The 13,130-nt window shown below is 39.5% G+C and overlaps 1 protein-coding gene across 7 annotated transcripts in view; it reads left to right on the forward strand.

Annotated features, from left to right (window-relative positions):
• The window catches only part of ulk4 (unc-51 like kinase 4), a 428,124-nt gene that overhangs the window by 43,955 nt on the left and 371,039 nt on the right, over nucleotides 1–13,130 (forward strand). For all 7 annotated transcript variants that reach the window (XR_007263863.1, XR_007263865.1, XM_048606245.1 and 4 more), the window contains 3 exons: nucleotides 3,157–3,234; nucleotides 6,544–6,604; nucleotides 10,017–10,198. Coding sequence is in view for 5 of the 7 variants with exons in the window: in XM_048606245.1 (XP_048462202.1) it covers nucleotides 3,157–3,234; nucleotides 6,544–6,604; nucleotides 10,017–10,198 (321 nt within the window). In the remaining 2 variants the exon portion in view is untranslated. The remainder of the gene's footprint in view (nucleotides 1–3,156; nucleotides 3,235–6,543; nucleotides 6,605–10,016; nucleotides 10,199–13,130) is intronic.

A 13,130-nucleotide genomic window follows, 5' to 3' on the forward strand; every position in this document is an offset into this window, starting at 1 on the left:
AGGCGTATACCTTTGTTTGTATGTCTGGGTATATGACTTTGAAGTCTAGATTTGTTTTTCCCTTGATGAAATTCTGGTTCATAAATACATTGTCACCCCATTATTGTAACTGTGTAAACCAACATTTACTTTGTAGCTTAGTGGATAAAAGTATCTCAAAGACCTTCACAGCAATATAATCAAAGAACCAGATATCAAGCCTAAGAGACCATACATTTAAATGAATTAGGAGCAGCAATAGGCCATTCAGCCCCTCAAACCTGCTCCACCATTCAGTAAGGTTATTACAGTCCTGATTGTGACCTCAAATCTGCATTCCTACTTACCCCAGATAAACATTCTCCTCCACGCTTAACAAAAATTTATGCACCTCGGCCTTAAAAATATACAAGGACTGGGTTTCAGCACCTTTTCAGGAAGGAAGTCCCAAAGTCTCATGACCCTCTGAGAGAAAAAAGAAGCCTAAATTGTTATAAAGGGTGACCTCTGATTTTTAAACTGTGACCTTTTGTTTTTAGTTCTTTATACCTTTAGTTCTAGATTATTCCATTAGCGGAACATTCTCTTCACACCTACCCTGTGAAACCCCTCAGGATGTTATATGTTTCAAAAAATGTTGCATCTTAGTCTTCTAAACTCCAGTGGATACAAGCCTAGCCAACCTTTTCTCATTTGATAACCTTCTTATTCTAGATATATATTAGTAAACCTTTCTCAACTGCCTCCAGTGCATTTACATCCTATTTTAAATAAGATGACAAATACTGCACACAGCATTTCAGATGCAGTCTGACAGTGTCCTGTATAAATGAAGCATAATCTCCCTAATTCGTAAGTCAATTCCCTTCATGACAGATGACAGTACTATATTTAACATTCTAATTATTTTCTGTACCTGCATACGAACCTTTTGCGTTTCTTGCAAAAGGCCACTCAGACCAGTCTGCATCTCAGAACTCTACAATCTCTCATCGCTCAGATAATATGCTTCTTATCTATTCTTCCTGCCAAAATGGACAATTTCAAATCTCCCATATCATACTTCATTAGTCACTTACTTTCCTACCTTTGTATTTATTGTGTGCATTCTGAAATATTCTCTTAAATGTCAGTCACTGCATCCCTGTTGACCTGTTCTCTAACCTAATTTACCGATTCACTTCTGCTCTGTTTCCATGCCCTTATAATTACCTTTACTTAAATTTAAAAAGTCGTCTTGTACCCCTCCTCATTCCCTCAAACTATATGCTGCTAATATGCTGTTCTCAAAAACGGTGCTTAAGATATTGCATAAACTCCTCATCGAGGCTACCTTTGCGCATCTGACCTGTTCAGTCTTTCTGTGTTTCTTCCTTTATGTTCCATCTTACTAGTGACTTCATGCCTTTATCATTCTTCTTCTCTACCCAAGCTATTTCAATACCTTTGTTTCCTGAACTTAGGTCATCCTTCCATATTGTACTAATGCCATCATTAATTGATAGAGCTGACTCTCTCCTTTTCCTAGTCTTCCATCATTCCTAAATATCCTGCAAGTTTCAAGATTCAGGTCCCAATCCATGTGATCCTGCAGCCATGCTTCTGTAATGGCTACCAGGTAGGACTTATTCACTACAATTTGTGTTCTCGGTCCATTTGCTTCTTTCAAATACTGTGTGCATTCAGATACAAAGCCTTTGGTTTTATCCTTTTACAATTCTTTTTTAAAAAAATTCTAACCTTTTCTGTTGATTGGCTCTTAGATTTGTTCTCTGTTTCCCTCCTGTAACAAAAGTAGAGATTGCTGGAAAAGCTCAGCAGGTCTGGCAGCATGGACAGCAATCAGAGTTAACATTTAGGGTCAAGTGACCCTTCCTTTGATTCTGATTTACAGCATCCGCAGTTCTTTCAATTTCTGTCCTGTAACAGTTTGATTTAATTTCTTGTATTGATACATTTCTCTTTGGCCTTGACACTACTCTTTGATTTATTACAGCTTTCCAAATTTGATCCTTTACCCCCACTATTTAGTTTAAAATCCTTTCTACTTCCCTAGCTATGCCATCAGCAACAAAGCCTGCCCTGGCATGGTTCTGGTGGAAACTGTCCCATCAGTACAGATCCCTCTTTTCTCCCAGTACTGGTGCCAGTGTCCCACTTACCAGAAACCACTTCACCTACACCAGTTTTTGAGACAGACATTCATCTCTCTAATCTGATTTACCCTATACCATTTGCAGGTTGCTTGAATAAAATGCAGAGATTATGAACTTCTTCTTAATTTGGTGCCAACTCCTCATACTGAGTATGCAGAGAGTGTAGGGAAATTAATGGGGCTAAAGACCAATAAGTCTCCTGGACCTGATGGAATGCATCCCGGTATATTAAAAGAAGTAGCTACAAAGATAGTGGATCCATTGTTAGTAACCTTCCAAAAATCATTAGATTCTGGAAAAGTGTTGGACAATTGGAAAACTGCCAATATAATACTTTTATTTAAAAAGTAAGGAGACAAAAAACAGGCAACTATTGTACCGTTAGTTTAACATCTCTTGTTGGGAGAATGTTAGGAAGTTTAGTATAGAAGATGTAATAGCAGAGCATTTAGAAATGTATTTGATCGAGCAGAGTCAGCATGCATCATGAAGAGAAGTCATATCTAATAAATTTATAGAATTCTTTGAGGAGGTAACAAGCTACATAGGTAAAGGGGAAGCAGCAGATGTAATATATTTGGATTTTCAGAAGGCATTTGATAAGATGCCGATGTTCTCCTTCCACTACCCAGAATGAACTAATTTCAGGTCCAAGTATAGTCTACAGGTAGGTATGGTGGAAAGCTAAATGTTAATGAACCAGGGGAAAATCAGACATAAATCAGTCCTCAGTTAGAATGTTGTGTATTCTCTTCTTGTACTTTAAAATCCTATGTCCGTGTCTTTTATGGAAATGAACTATATCACCTTGTTATGTTTAATTACACCGACTAGAAAAGGCTGCAACTGCAGTACTTTAAATTATAAGTATGAATACAGCAATTTATAATGGAAAATTTGATGGGTTGTGCATGCAGATGCAGTATTTTTAATGTATTAATAGATTTTGTAGATTAATTATTTGATTGAAGTTTAGTGGAGTTTAATATTATTCTCGTGTCCTTTTTCTGCCAACTAACAGGATATGGACTCCAAAATAAGAGGGCTTATATACGTTGAGGCTGATCTCACAGTGACTCCCATTATGGATAACCCTAAGGTAATCAGGTCAAAATTTGCTTTTATATAATGCTTTAAATGTGAGTTTTCTTAGCAATTTGCTGTTTCTTTCCATGATGATCAGGACATATGATTGGAAGCGCTTAAATAAATCCATTTTTTTGTGTAAAGGCTGTTCACTGAGAAATTTGTGTGCTTATGTTAGGAACAAGGAATTAGGAATTTGCCCTCCCACTGATGTGCGAATAAATAATTTTTTTCAAAACCGAAGAATTTGAAGTTGAGATTCTTTGTTAAGCTACAGAAAGAGAGGAATTTGTATTGTCTGTTTGTAATAATAAAGTGCCACTTTGTTATCACAGTGAAACCCCAGGGATTTAGTTCTTTTTATACCAGTGTACAAGACTCTCAGGTGTGTTTTTCAGATTCCATGCACTGATGTTCTTCCTGTTGGATATGCAGTTGGGAACAGTTTTATGGCTTTGCATAAGTTACATGAAAACAGAAGATAAAAGTCCATTGAACCATTGCAGCACATCTAGTCGAACTCTAAGAATGGTTATTTCCCTTAATATATATTGGGTCCTATCATTTTTTAATTGCTTTCAAGTAAAGCAAATGGTACATATGTTTTTCTTTGGAATAACCGAACAGATCAAAAAAAGACGATCGGCAATTCTCTGATCATGAATGTGTTTCATGCATAGTAACAATTTCTGAACACAACAGAGTTAAACATTAAGACACGCAATGCATCTGTCCGCCTGGCTGCTGTAATGGTCCTGTTGCTGATAGCTGCTGAAGGCTTTGATTTCCCTGGTCATTTTGTAGCTACACTGCTTATTCAAATCTATCATGAGATGAGGAAGGATTTCTCCTCTCAGAGGGTAGTCAATCTTTTGGGGGGTGGGGGGAGGGGGGGCATATCTCATTGTTTGCTCCCACTATTATGCACCCACTATAGCAGATATCTTCACATCCTCCTTGACCACAGGCGAGGTTCCAGAGGACTGAAAATTAGCCACTGTTATTCCCTTGTTTAAGAAAGGAAGCACAGATAAACCAGGAAATTATAGGCTGGTGAGTCTGACATCCGTGGTGCGGAGGCTCTTGGAGAAGATACTGAGGGACAGGATATATGCACAAATGGAAGAAAATGGACTAGTTAGCGACAAGCTGCATAGTTTTGTACAGAGAAGGTCATGTCTCACCAACCTGATCGAATGTTTTGAAGAGGTGACAAAGATAATTGATGAGGGCAGAGCTGTGGATGTAGTTTATATGGACTTCAGTAAGGCATGTGATAAAGTCCCACATGGCAGATTTGTACAAAAACTAAAATCACATGGGATTCCGGATGGGCTGGCTAAATGGATACAAAACTGGCTTGGTCATAGAAGACACAGGGTAGCAGTGGAAGGGTGTTTTTCAGAATGGAGACCGGTAACTACTGGTGTTCCACAGGGATCAGTCTTAGATCCCCTGTTGTTTGTAGTGTATATAAATGATCTGGAGGAAAATGTGGGTGATTTGATTAGTAAGTTTGCAGATGACACGAAGATTGGTGGAATTGCTGATAATGCTGATGATTGTGAAATGATACAACAGGATACAGATAGATTGGCAACTTGGGCACAGAAATGGCAGATGGAGTTTAATCCAGACAAATGCGAGGTGATGCATTTTGGAGGATCAAATTTAGATGTTAATTATACTGTTAACGGCAAAATCCTAAGGAACATTAACATACAGACAGATCTGCGTGTGCAGGTGCCCAAAATGATTAAGAAGGCATATGGCATGCTTGCCATCATCGACCGTGGCATAGAATACAAAAGTTGGCAAATCATGCTGCAGCTATATAAAACCCCTGTTAGGCTGCATTTGGAGAATTGTGTGCAGTTTTGGTTGCCACATTACCAGAAGGACATGGAACTTTGGAGAGAGTGCAGAGAAGGTTCACCAGGATGTTGCCCGGTCTCGAGGGCATTGGCTATAAGGAAAGGTTAAAAAATCTAGGATTGTTTTCACTAGAGAGGTGGTGGTTGAGAGGAGACCTGATAGAGGTCTACAAAATTATGAAAGGCATAGATAGGGTGAATAGTCAGAGGCTTTTTCCCAGGGTTGAAATTTCAATTACAAGGGGGGAAAAGTTTAAGAGAGATGTGCAAGGAATGTTTTTCATGCAGAGAGTGGTAGGAGCCTGGAATGCACTGCCAGAGGAGGTGGTGAAAGCAGGCACGTTGGCGTCTGGATGGTTACATGAATAGGGAGGGAATAGAGGGATATGGGCCAAATAAGGGCAGAAGGTTTGTTTTTTAGTTTAGTCAGGGCATGATGATCGGTACAGGCTTGGAGGGCTGAAGGCCCTGTTCTTGTGCCGTACTTTCCTTTTGTTCTTTTTTGTTCTATTAGCGTGGTTGCAGGAATTACCAGAGGAAGACATATTTAGATACCATTTGGCTTGGGGTTCCATTTGAGATATTTTCATCAGCGTTTAATCCGTTAGATTTCCACTTACCTGAGGTTTCCATAATGCAATGAAACTATTTGACTGTCACTGGCAGTTTTGTTCATGATTGGCAGGACATGATTCCCATGTTTGAGGAGGTTTGGTCCCCAAACTTGTAGTGCACAGGGCCACCAACTACTAGGCAAAAATGGAATATTGGCAGACATTTCATGCTGAGCTGAAATATAAACAGAAAACTCAAGAACAAAGGGCTTGATGATTGTAAGAGGTCTAAAATTAGATCGCAAATTAACCATTGATACCAGTTGTGGATATCATGTCTAATGCTTGGCTTCTTAATGCATTAACCCTTCTTGTTCTGAATGATGCAGTACATGGCTAGCAGGAGAATTTAAAACTGGGATAACTCACTCTAATTTAGAATACATCATTGAAATATAACTCCACCAAACCTTTTCTGTGAAAACATATTCAAAATAACTAAAGCTAACTGTGTAGCCAGTTGTTCATTGAAGGCATTGAAAACTGTCCGATGACTATTTTATTCTGAAGAATATAAACTGTAATTTGAAGTTGAGGAGCAAGGTTCATTTGAACTCAGTGAATTAGTAACATAGCGAAGTAGGAATTGTGTTAAAAACAAATCAAACAATGAATGATTTGAACTGAACAGCTTTAAGTTGAAAACTAGAGTGCATGGTAATTAGGGCTTAATAGGATAGAATACCTTGGTGTAATTTGTTTTAGATGTTTTATTGTTCAGCCAGTAAGTCCATAATCTACTATTTACTGTATTTCTTTCTGTTGTAAAACATTGCAGTCTTAAACTGTAAGCTGCCCTTATAAACATATTTTTCTGTGCATTTTTTGTTACAGATATTGAAACCAACACCCATGAAGTTTGATGTGAAAACATTAAGTGTTCCAGCCTATTCAGGTAGCTGTTAATAAAAATTTGATAGAAACATGAAAAACGGAGATAATAAGATTGGAGTGAAGATAGAATCATGTAGTTTTGGTACTGCAGTGGGAGTGAGGTTTGAAACTTAGCTCAAGTTGATCAGTAGTTTTTGGATTATATGTTCAACCTGACTGAGTTGCTGGGGTGAAGGAGTGATATTGATGACAAAGGAATGAAACTCAATAACTCTTGAAATCGAGACAACAAGGTGCAGGGCTGGATGAACACAGCAGGCCAAACAGCTTGAAATCTATTGGTTTAGCTGGCTTAATTGAGAACTTTTAATTCAGTCTGTAACTTAATGTTGAACAGAAAGTCTGTCTCCCTGAACGCTGTGAGATGGAGGCAATGGTGGAGACTGCAGGCATAGCATATCAAGTCAACATGCAGTTTCAGATAGACACCAAAGTGCCAGTCAATATCATGAACTTCACAGACCTGTGCAAAGTGAGCCAACATGGTAAGCAAAAGATTAAACCAGTGATAGTAAGATTGTGCCTATATTATTGCACCATACTTGTCTCAAGAGGACAGAATACTTTGTCAGCCCAAAGCAGTTACAAGAATAAAGATCTGGAATTCCAGATCATAGATGGTAAGCAAAAACCACTCAGTTGGAGCAGCACTGGTAACCTTCAATCTAACAAAAGCGATTTAAAATGTAAAACTGAAAGGACACAGACTTGATTGAGTTTTTTGAGGATGTAACCGAAAGGATTGATGAGGGTAGAATGGTAGATGCTGTTAACTTGGACTTTAGTAAAGCCATTGATAAGGTTCCCCATGGTAGACTAATTAGTAAAGCTCGATCATATGGAATTCAGGGTGAGCTTGCCAACTGCATACAAAATTAGCTTTAAGGTAGAAGACAGAGGGTGGTGGTGGAGGGTTGTTTTTCAGACTGGAGGCCTGTAGCCAGCGGTGTTCCACAGGGATCGGTACTGGGTCACCATTTCAACAATCACAAATTATTTACCACCTTTCAAGTTGACTGAACCAAATTGTTATGTGTAGAGTGATTCGTAAGAGTCAGGTGATATCGCTACAGTGACCTTGAATACTTGTTTTGGACAATTTCTTCTAGTTATTCCCTTGTGTGAAAAATGATTCGGCTCTATTCAGTGAGAACACTGGTTTCCCCATGCTGGACATGCCTCCTTTTTGTGTGATGTCTCCTGCCGCATTTTCATTCTGTTTTTATCCATGATTGTTCCTGCACTTTGGAACTAGAGTATCTATCAACATAATGTGAGGCTTGGTTTTTCCTGCCATGTATATGCTCTAGCTGCTAATTTACAACCCCAGCATTTCTACATGAGTTAATTGCTTTCCTGAAAGTCAGTTTCTCCTCTCAGTAGCTGTACTCTCAATTTGGGATCTTTGTGTCTAGTAGATTGGATCTATGTCTGGATTACATGTTGCATCAATTTCTGTTCTAAAGGTCTCAGTAAAAAGTTATCCAGAGATACAGTAAGTAATGCAGGGCAATAATTCCATCGATGTATTGCTGTTAGCATTTGCAACTAAATTCCTGTATTGGCTATTTTGTTGAAATTGATCACACATTTGAAAATTGAAATTTAGCTGGTTAGAGCCATCTGTAGCAAAAGGAAGGTAATTGTCATTGTCATTGTTGGAGGTCAATCATCTCAGCTCCAGGACATTTCTTCAGAATTTTCTCAGGGTTGTGTCTTTTGGTAGTTCAGCAGTTACCACTGCTGCTTCACAGCGCCAGGGACCTGAGTTCAATTCTACCCTCAGTGACTGGCTGTGTGGAGTTTGCATGTTTTCCTCATGTCTGTGTGGGTTTCCTCCCACATTCCAAAATGTGCAGGTTAGATAGATTGGCCATGCTAAATTGCCCATAGCGTCCAAGGGTGTGCAGGCTAGGTACATAAGCCATGGGAAATGCTAAGCTGCGTGAATAGGATAGAGGGGTAGGTCTGGATGGGATGCTTTTCCATGGGTCAGTGTGGACTGGCTGGGCCAATGGCCTGCTTCCACACTGTAGGGATTCTATGGTTTTCTGTAGAGATAAGTGCAGTTGATTTGGTTTCAATAGGAATAATTGCCAGAACAAAGTTTGGCTGGGTGCCCCTCCATCCGCATCTTCTTTAACTTGTGACATGGGATTTTTGTTTAGCCATTATCAGAACAAGTTGTTGGAGCGTAAATCTGATCTTAGAATTGCTTCTTCAACAATACAGAACACCCTCCATTATTGTTTGAATCTGAAAGCTTCTGATTTGGAAGTGAGGATACTTAGCCTTGGCTTAAGCTAATGTTAATGGGAGCTCTGAGCCACTTTGACTTGTTCCAACTAATTTGACCATTTCTCATTGATCCCTGCCTATCTATATTTGTTACTTCTTTCCTTGTTTGTGTCCTTTCCCTATTTCAGTTGGACACAAGAGCTAGTTAATGTGAGAGAAAATAAAACTTACTTGCCACTGAAGTGCTTACAGTTTTTGGCTCAGACCACAATTATTGTATTGAATAAGCAAACTGGCAGAAAATACCCCTAAAGCTAGTTATTGAATAGTCTGCTTTACAATTCCCCTTTGTGTAGATTTGCATGAAAAACTAGTGGATTTGTCTTTCATAAAGTGAATCAAAACACTTTGGTAATGTTTCTTATTATGGAAGACATGTTACTTGATCAAGCTGTGAGCGAAGGTCCCTTTCCAAACAAAGAAAAATTTTGCTCCAGTCAAATTATATATTCCTAAATTATATTTTATTACCCATCCCAGCAGAAGCACTGATCACATCTTATTTATATTTGTTTCCCTCTGACACTACCTAAATTTATGATCACAGTTTCTATAGATGGGAAGTATGGATAAAATAATTTTGAATTCCTATTACTGCTCAATGGCAATTTTATATGACTCAGACTAACATCCACCACATTTAGATGACTGTGGGACATTTTTAGATCCTGAGCTTTCAGAAGAGCAATTGGTATGTGTTCCACAAAATTACAAACAGAAAACCTTTCAGGGACAGACAGTGAGCAGCTATTTTTCTTCGTTTGCTACCAATTCTTTAGATACTTTCTCATCAACCTATTCATGGATATTATGACACACTCCTGGAGCAGGTGAGGCATAAAACTGGTCCTTCTTGCTCAGAGGTAGGCCACTATCACTGCATCACTAGAGCCCTAATGAATAACTATTCAACAATTTGAGCAATTGAGTGGTCAGCTGTCAGTTAGCTGTTGATCATATTAACTTCACAGCTTTTTGTGTTTTTCTTTGGTGACAAAGCTTTAATATATTTTGGATGGTAGCCTTAATAGTTAAAGAATGCTTTAGGGCTGCCCAAGCAAACCATTATGTTGTAAAGTTTAAAAAGAATGTCATTGTGGCTTGCTAAATTGCAGCTGAGAAACTGGTATCCCTAAAGGGACAGGACTGGACCAATTTTATACAACAGCTGTGCTCATTGATTGAGGCTGGAGAGAAGACATCAGGGACTCCAAGAGCTAAGTTGAACTTGATATGCTATCTTTGTTCAGTGACCAGTCACAAAGATGTTGCTACAAGACTAATCAACTCACAACTGGTAAGTGACAAATTCTTCAATGTTTAATGACTGACTGCAGAGACCAAGCATTCCATTAGCATGTCAGATGAATTCTTAGAATTATGACTTTATTTTCTACTTATGATAACTGGCAGATGACCACTGCATATCTGTGACTCTGTCATGGTAGACCTTGATTTTGATTGAGTTCCAGGAGCTGGACAAAACGGTTTCCCTGTATTGCTGGCATTTTGATTTTTAAATCCACTGCACATCTCCTACAGGCTTATTGAGAGAGGCGGTGGCCAAGTCGTGTTATCGCAGGACTGTTAATCCAGAGACTCAGATAACATTCTGGGGACCTGGGTTCGAATCTGAATTCAATAAATATATGGAATTAAGAATCTAATGATGACCGCGAATCCATTGTCAATTGTTGAAAAAACTCATCTGTGCACCAATGTCCTTCAGGAGAAGGAAACCGTCATCTTTACCTATTCTGGCCTACATGTGACTCCCAACCCACAGCAATGTGGTTGACTCTTAACTGCCCTCTGGACAATTAGGGATGGGCAAGAAATGCTGCCTAGCCAGCGATGCCCTCATCCCGTGAATGAATAAAGAGGGAAAACAAAATTTAGTTGCAAGAAATTTGGTTCTTTAGCTGTAGGAGTATTTGAAAGCAGCATGGTCCTTCTTCCAATATCTAGTGCAATGATCAGATTGAAAGGTGTTACTTACTTCATATTTGAAGACAATAACCTGATAAAGAAATAGCGTCATAGAGTCATACAGCATAAAAAGCTCTTCGGCCCAACTAGTCCATGCTAAACAGGCTTCCTAAATTTAACTATTGCCTGTGTTTGGCCATATCCCCCTAAAACTTTCCTATCCATGTACCTATCCAAATGCCTTTTCAATGTTGTAATTGTATCTGTCTTTAACACTTCCTTCTGGCAGCTTGTTTTATATAAGCACCACCCTCTGTGTGAAAAAGTTACTTGTCAAGTTCCTTTTAAATCTTACCCCTCTCACCTTAAACCTATGCCTTCTAGTTTTGGACTCCCCTACTCTAGGGAAAAGACCCTAGCTATTCACCCTGCCTATACTCCTCATGATTTTATAAACCTCCATGTGGTCACCCTGCTCAACCTCATACACTCCGGGGAAAAAGTCCCAGCCTATCCAGCCTCTCCTAATAACTCAAACCTTTCAGTCTCATAAGAATCCTTGAAAATCTTTTTTTCATCCTTTCCAGTTTAATGACATCCTTCCTATAGCAAGGTGACCAGAATTGTACACAGTACCCTAAATGTGGCCTGACTGGTGTCTTGTACAGTTGTAACATGATGTTCCAATTCCTGTACTCAGTGCTCTGACAGATGAAGGCAAGCCTGTCAAATGCTTTCTTCATCACCCTGTCTACCTGTGATGCCACTTTCAATGAACCGTGTACCTGCACCCATCAATCTCTCTGTTTGACAACACTCCCCAACGCATAAGTCCTGCCCGGGTTTGTCTTACCAAATTGCAACACCCTGCATTTCTCTAGGGTAAACTCTTCTAGCATTCCTCATCCCAGTGGCCCAGTTGATCAAGATCCTGTTGTATTCTTAGATAACCTTCTTCACTGTCCACTATACCACCAATTTTGATGTCATCCGCAAACTACTAACTATGCCTCCTATGTTTTCAACCAAATCACTTAAAATAATGACGAACAACAGTGGACCCAGTGCTGATCCTTGCGATACACCGCTGGTCTCAGGTCTCCAGTCTGAACAACAGCCTTCGACCACCACTGTCTCCTATCATCAAGCCAATTTTGTATCCAGTTGGCTAGCTCTCCCTGTATCCCATGTGATCTAACCTTACGAACCAGTCATGCAGAACCTTGTCGAAGACCTTGCTAAAATCCATGTAAACAACTTCTGCTGCTCTGCCTTCATCTATCTTCTTCATCACCTCTTCAAAAATCTCACTCAAATTTGTGAGATATAATTTCCTACACAAAAAGCATGAGGACTATCCTTAATCAGACCTTGCCTTTTCAAATGCCCGCAGGTCCTGTCTCAGAATCCCCTTCAACAACTGACGTTAGGCTCTCCAGTCTGTAGGTCCCAATCTTTTCCCTGCAGCCTTTTCTTAAATAATGACACAGCATTAGTCTTCCAGAACCTCACCCTTCACTGTCAATGATATAAATATGTCTGCTAGGGCCCCTGCAGTTTTTTCCCTAACTTCCCACAATGTCCTGGAATACTTGATCAGGTCCTGGGGATTTATCTACCTTTTGTGTTTTAAGACCTCCAGCACCTCCTCTTCTGCAATGTGGACCCTTTTCAACACATCACTATTTATTTCCTTGAGCTCCTTCGCTTCCATGCCTTTCTCCACAGTAAAGACTGGTGAGAAATATTCATTTAGGATCTCACCCATCTCCTGTGATTCCACACATAGATGCCCTCATTGATCTTTAAGCCGCCCTATTCTCTCCTTAGTTACTCTTTTGCTGTTAATATACTTCTAGAATCTCTTTGGATTCTCCTTTGCCTTATCTGCCAAAGCTATCTTATGCCCCCTTGTTGCCTCTTAAATGTATTCCTACACCCGCTATATTCCTCAAGGGATTCACTTGATCCAGGCTGACTATATTTGGCATATGCCTCCTTCTTTCCCTTGACCAGAGCCTCAATATCGCTAGTCATCCAGTGTTCCCGATCCTGCCAGCTTTGCCCTTCTCACTAAAGGGAGCATGCTGGCCCTTAACTCTTGTTTTCTCGCTTTTGAAAGCCTCCTACTTGCCAGATGTTCCTTTACCTGAGATCAGCCTCCCCCAGTAAACGCTTGAAAGTTCTTCTCTAATACCATCAAAATTGGCCTTGTTCTAATTTAGAATTTTAACTTGTGGACAAAACCTAGCCTTTTCCTTAAATATTTTAAAACTAATAGAATTATTGTCACTAGTCCC

The sequence above is a fragment of the Rhincodon typus genome, chromosome 2, assembly GCF_021869965.1.
Source record: "Rhincodon typus isolate 14 chromosome 2, sRhiTyp1.1, whole genome shotgun sequence".
Taxonomy (NCBI): domain Eukaryota; kingdom Metazoa; phylum Chordata; class Chondrichthyes; order Orectolobiformes; family Rhincodontidae; genus Rhincodon; species Rhincodon typus.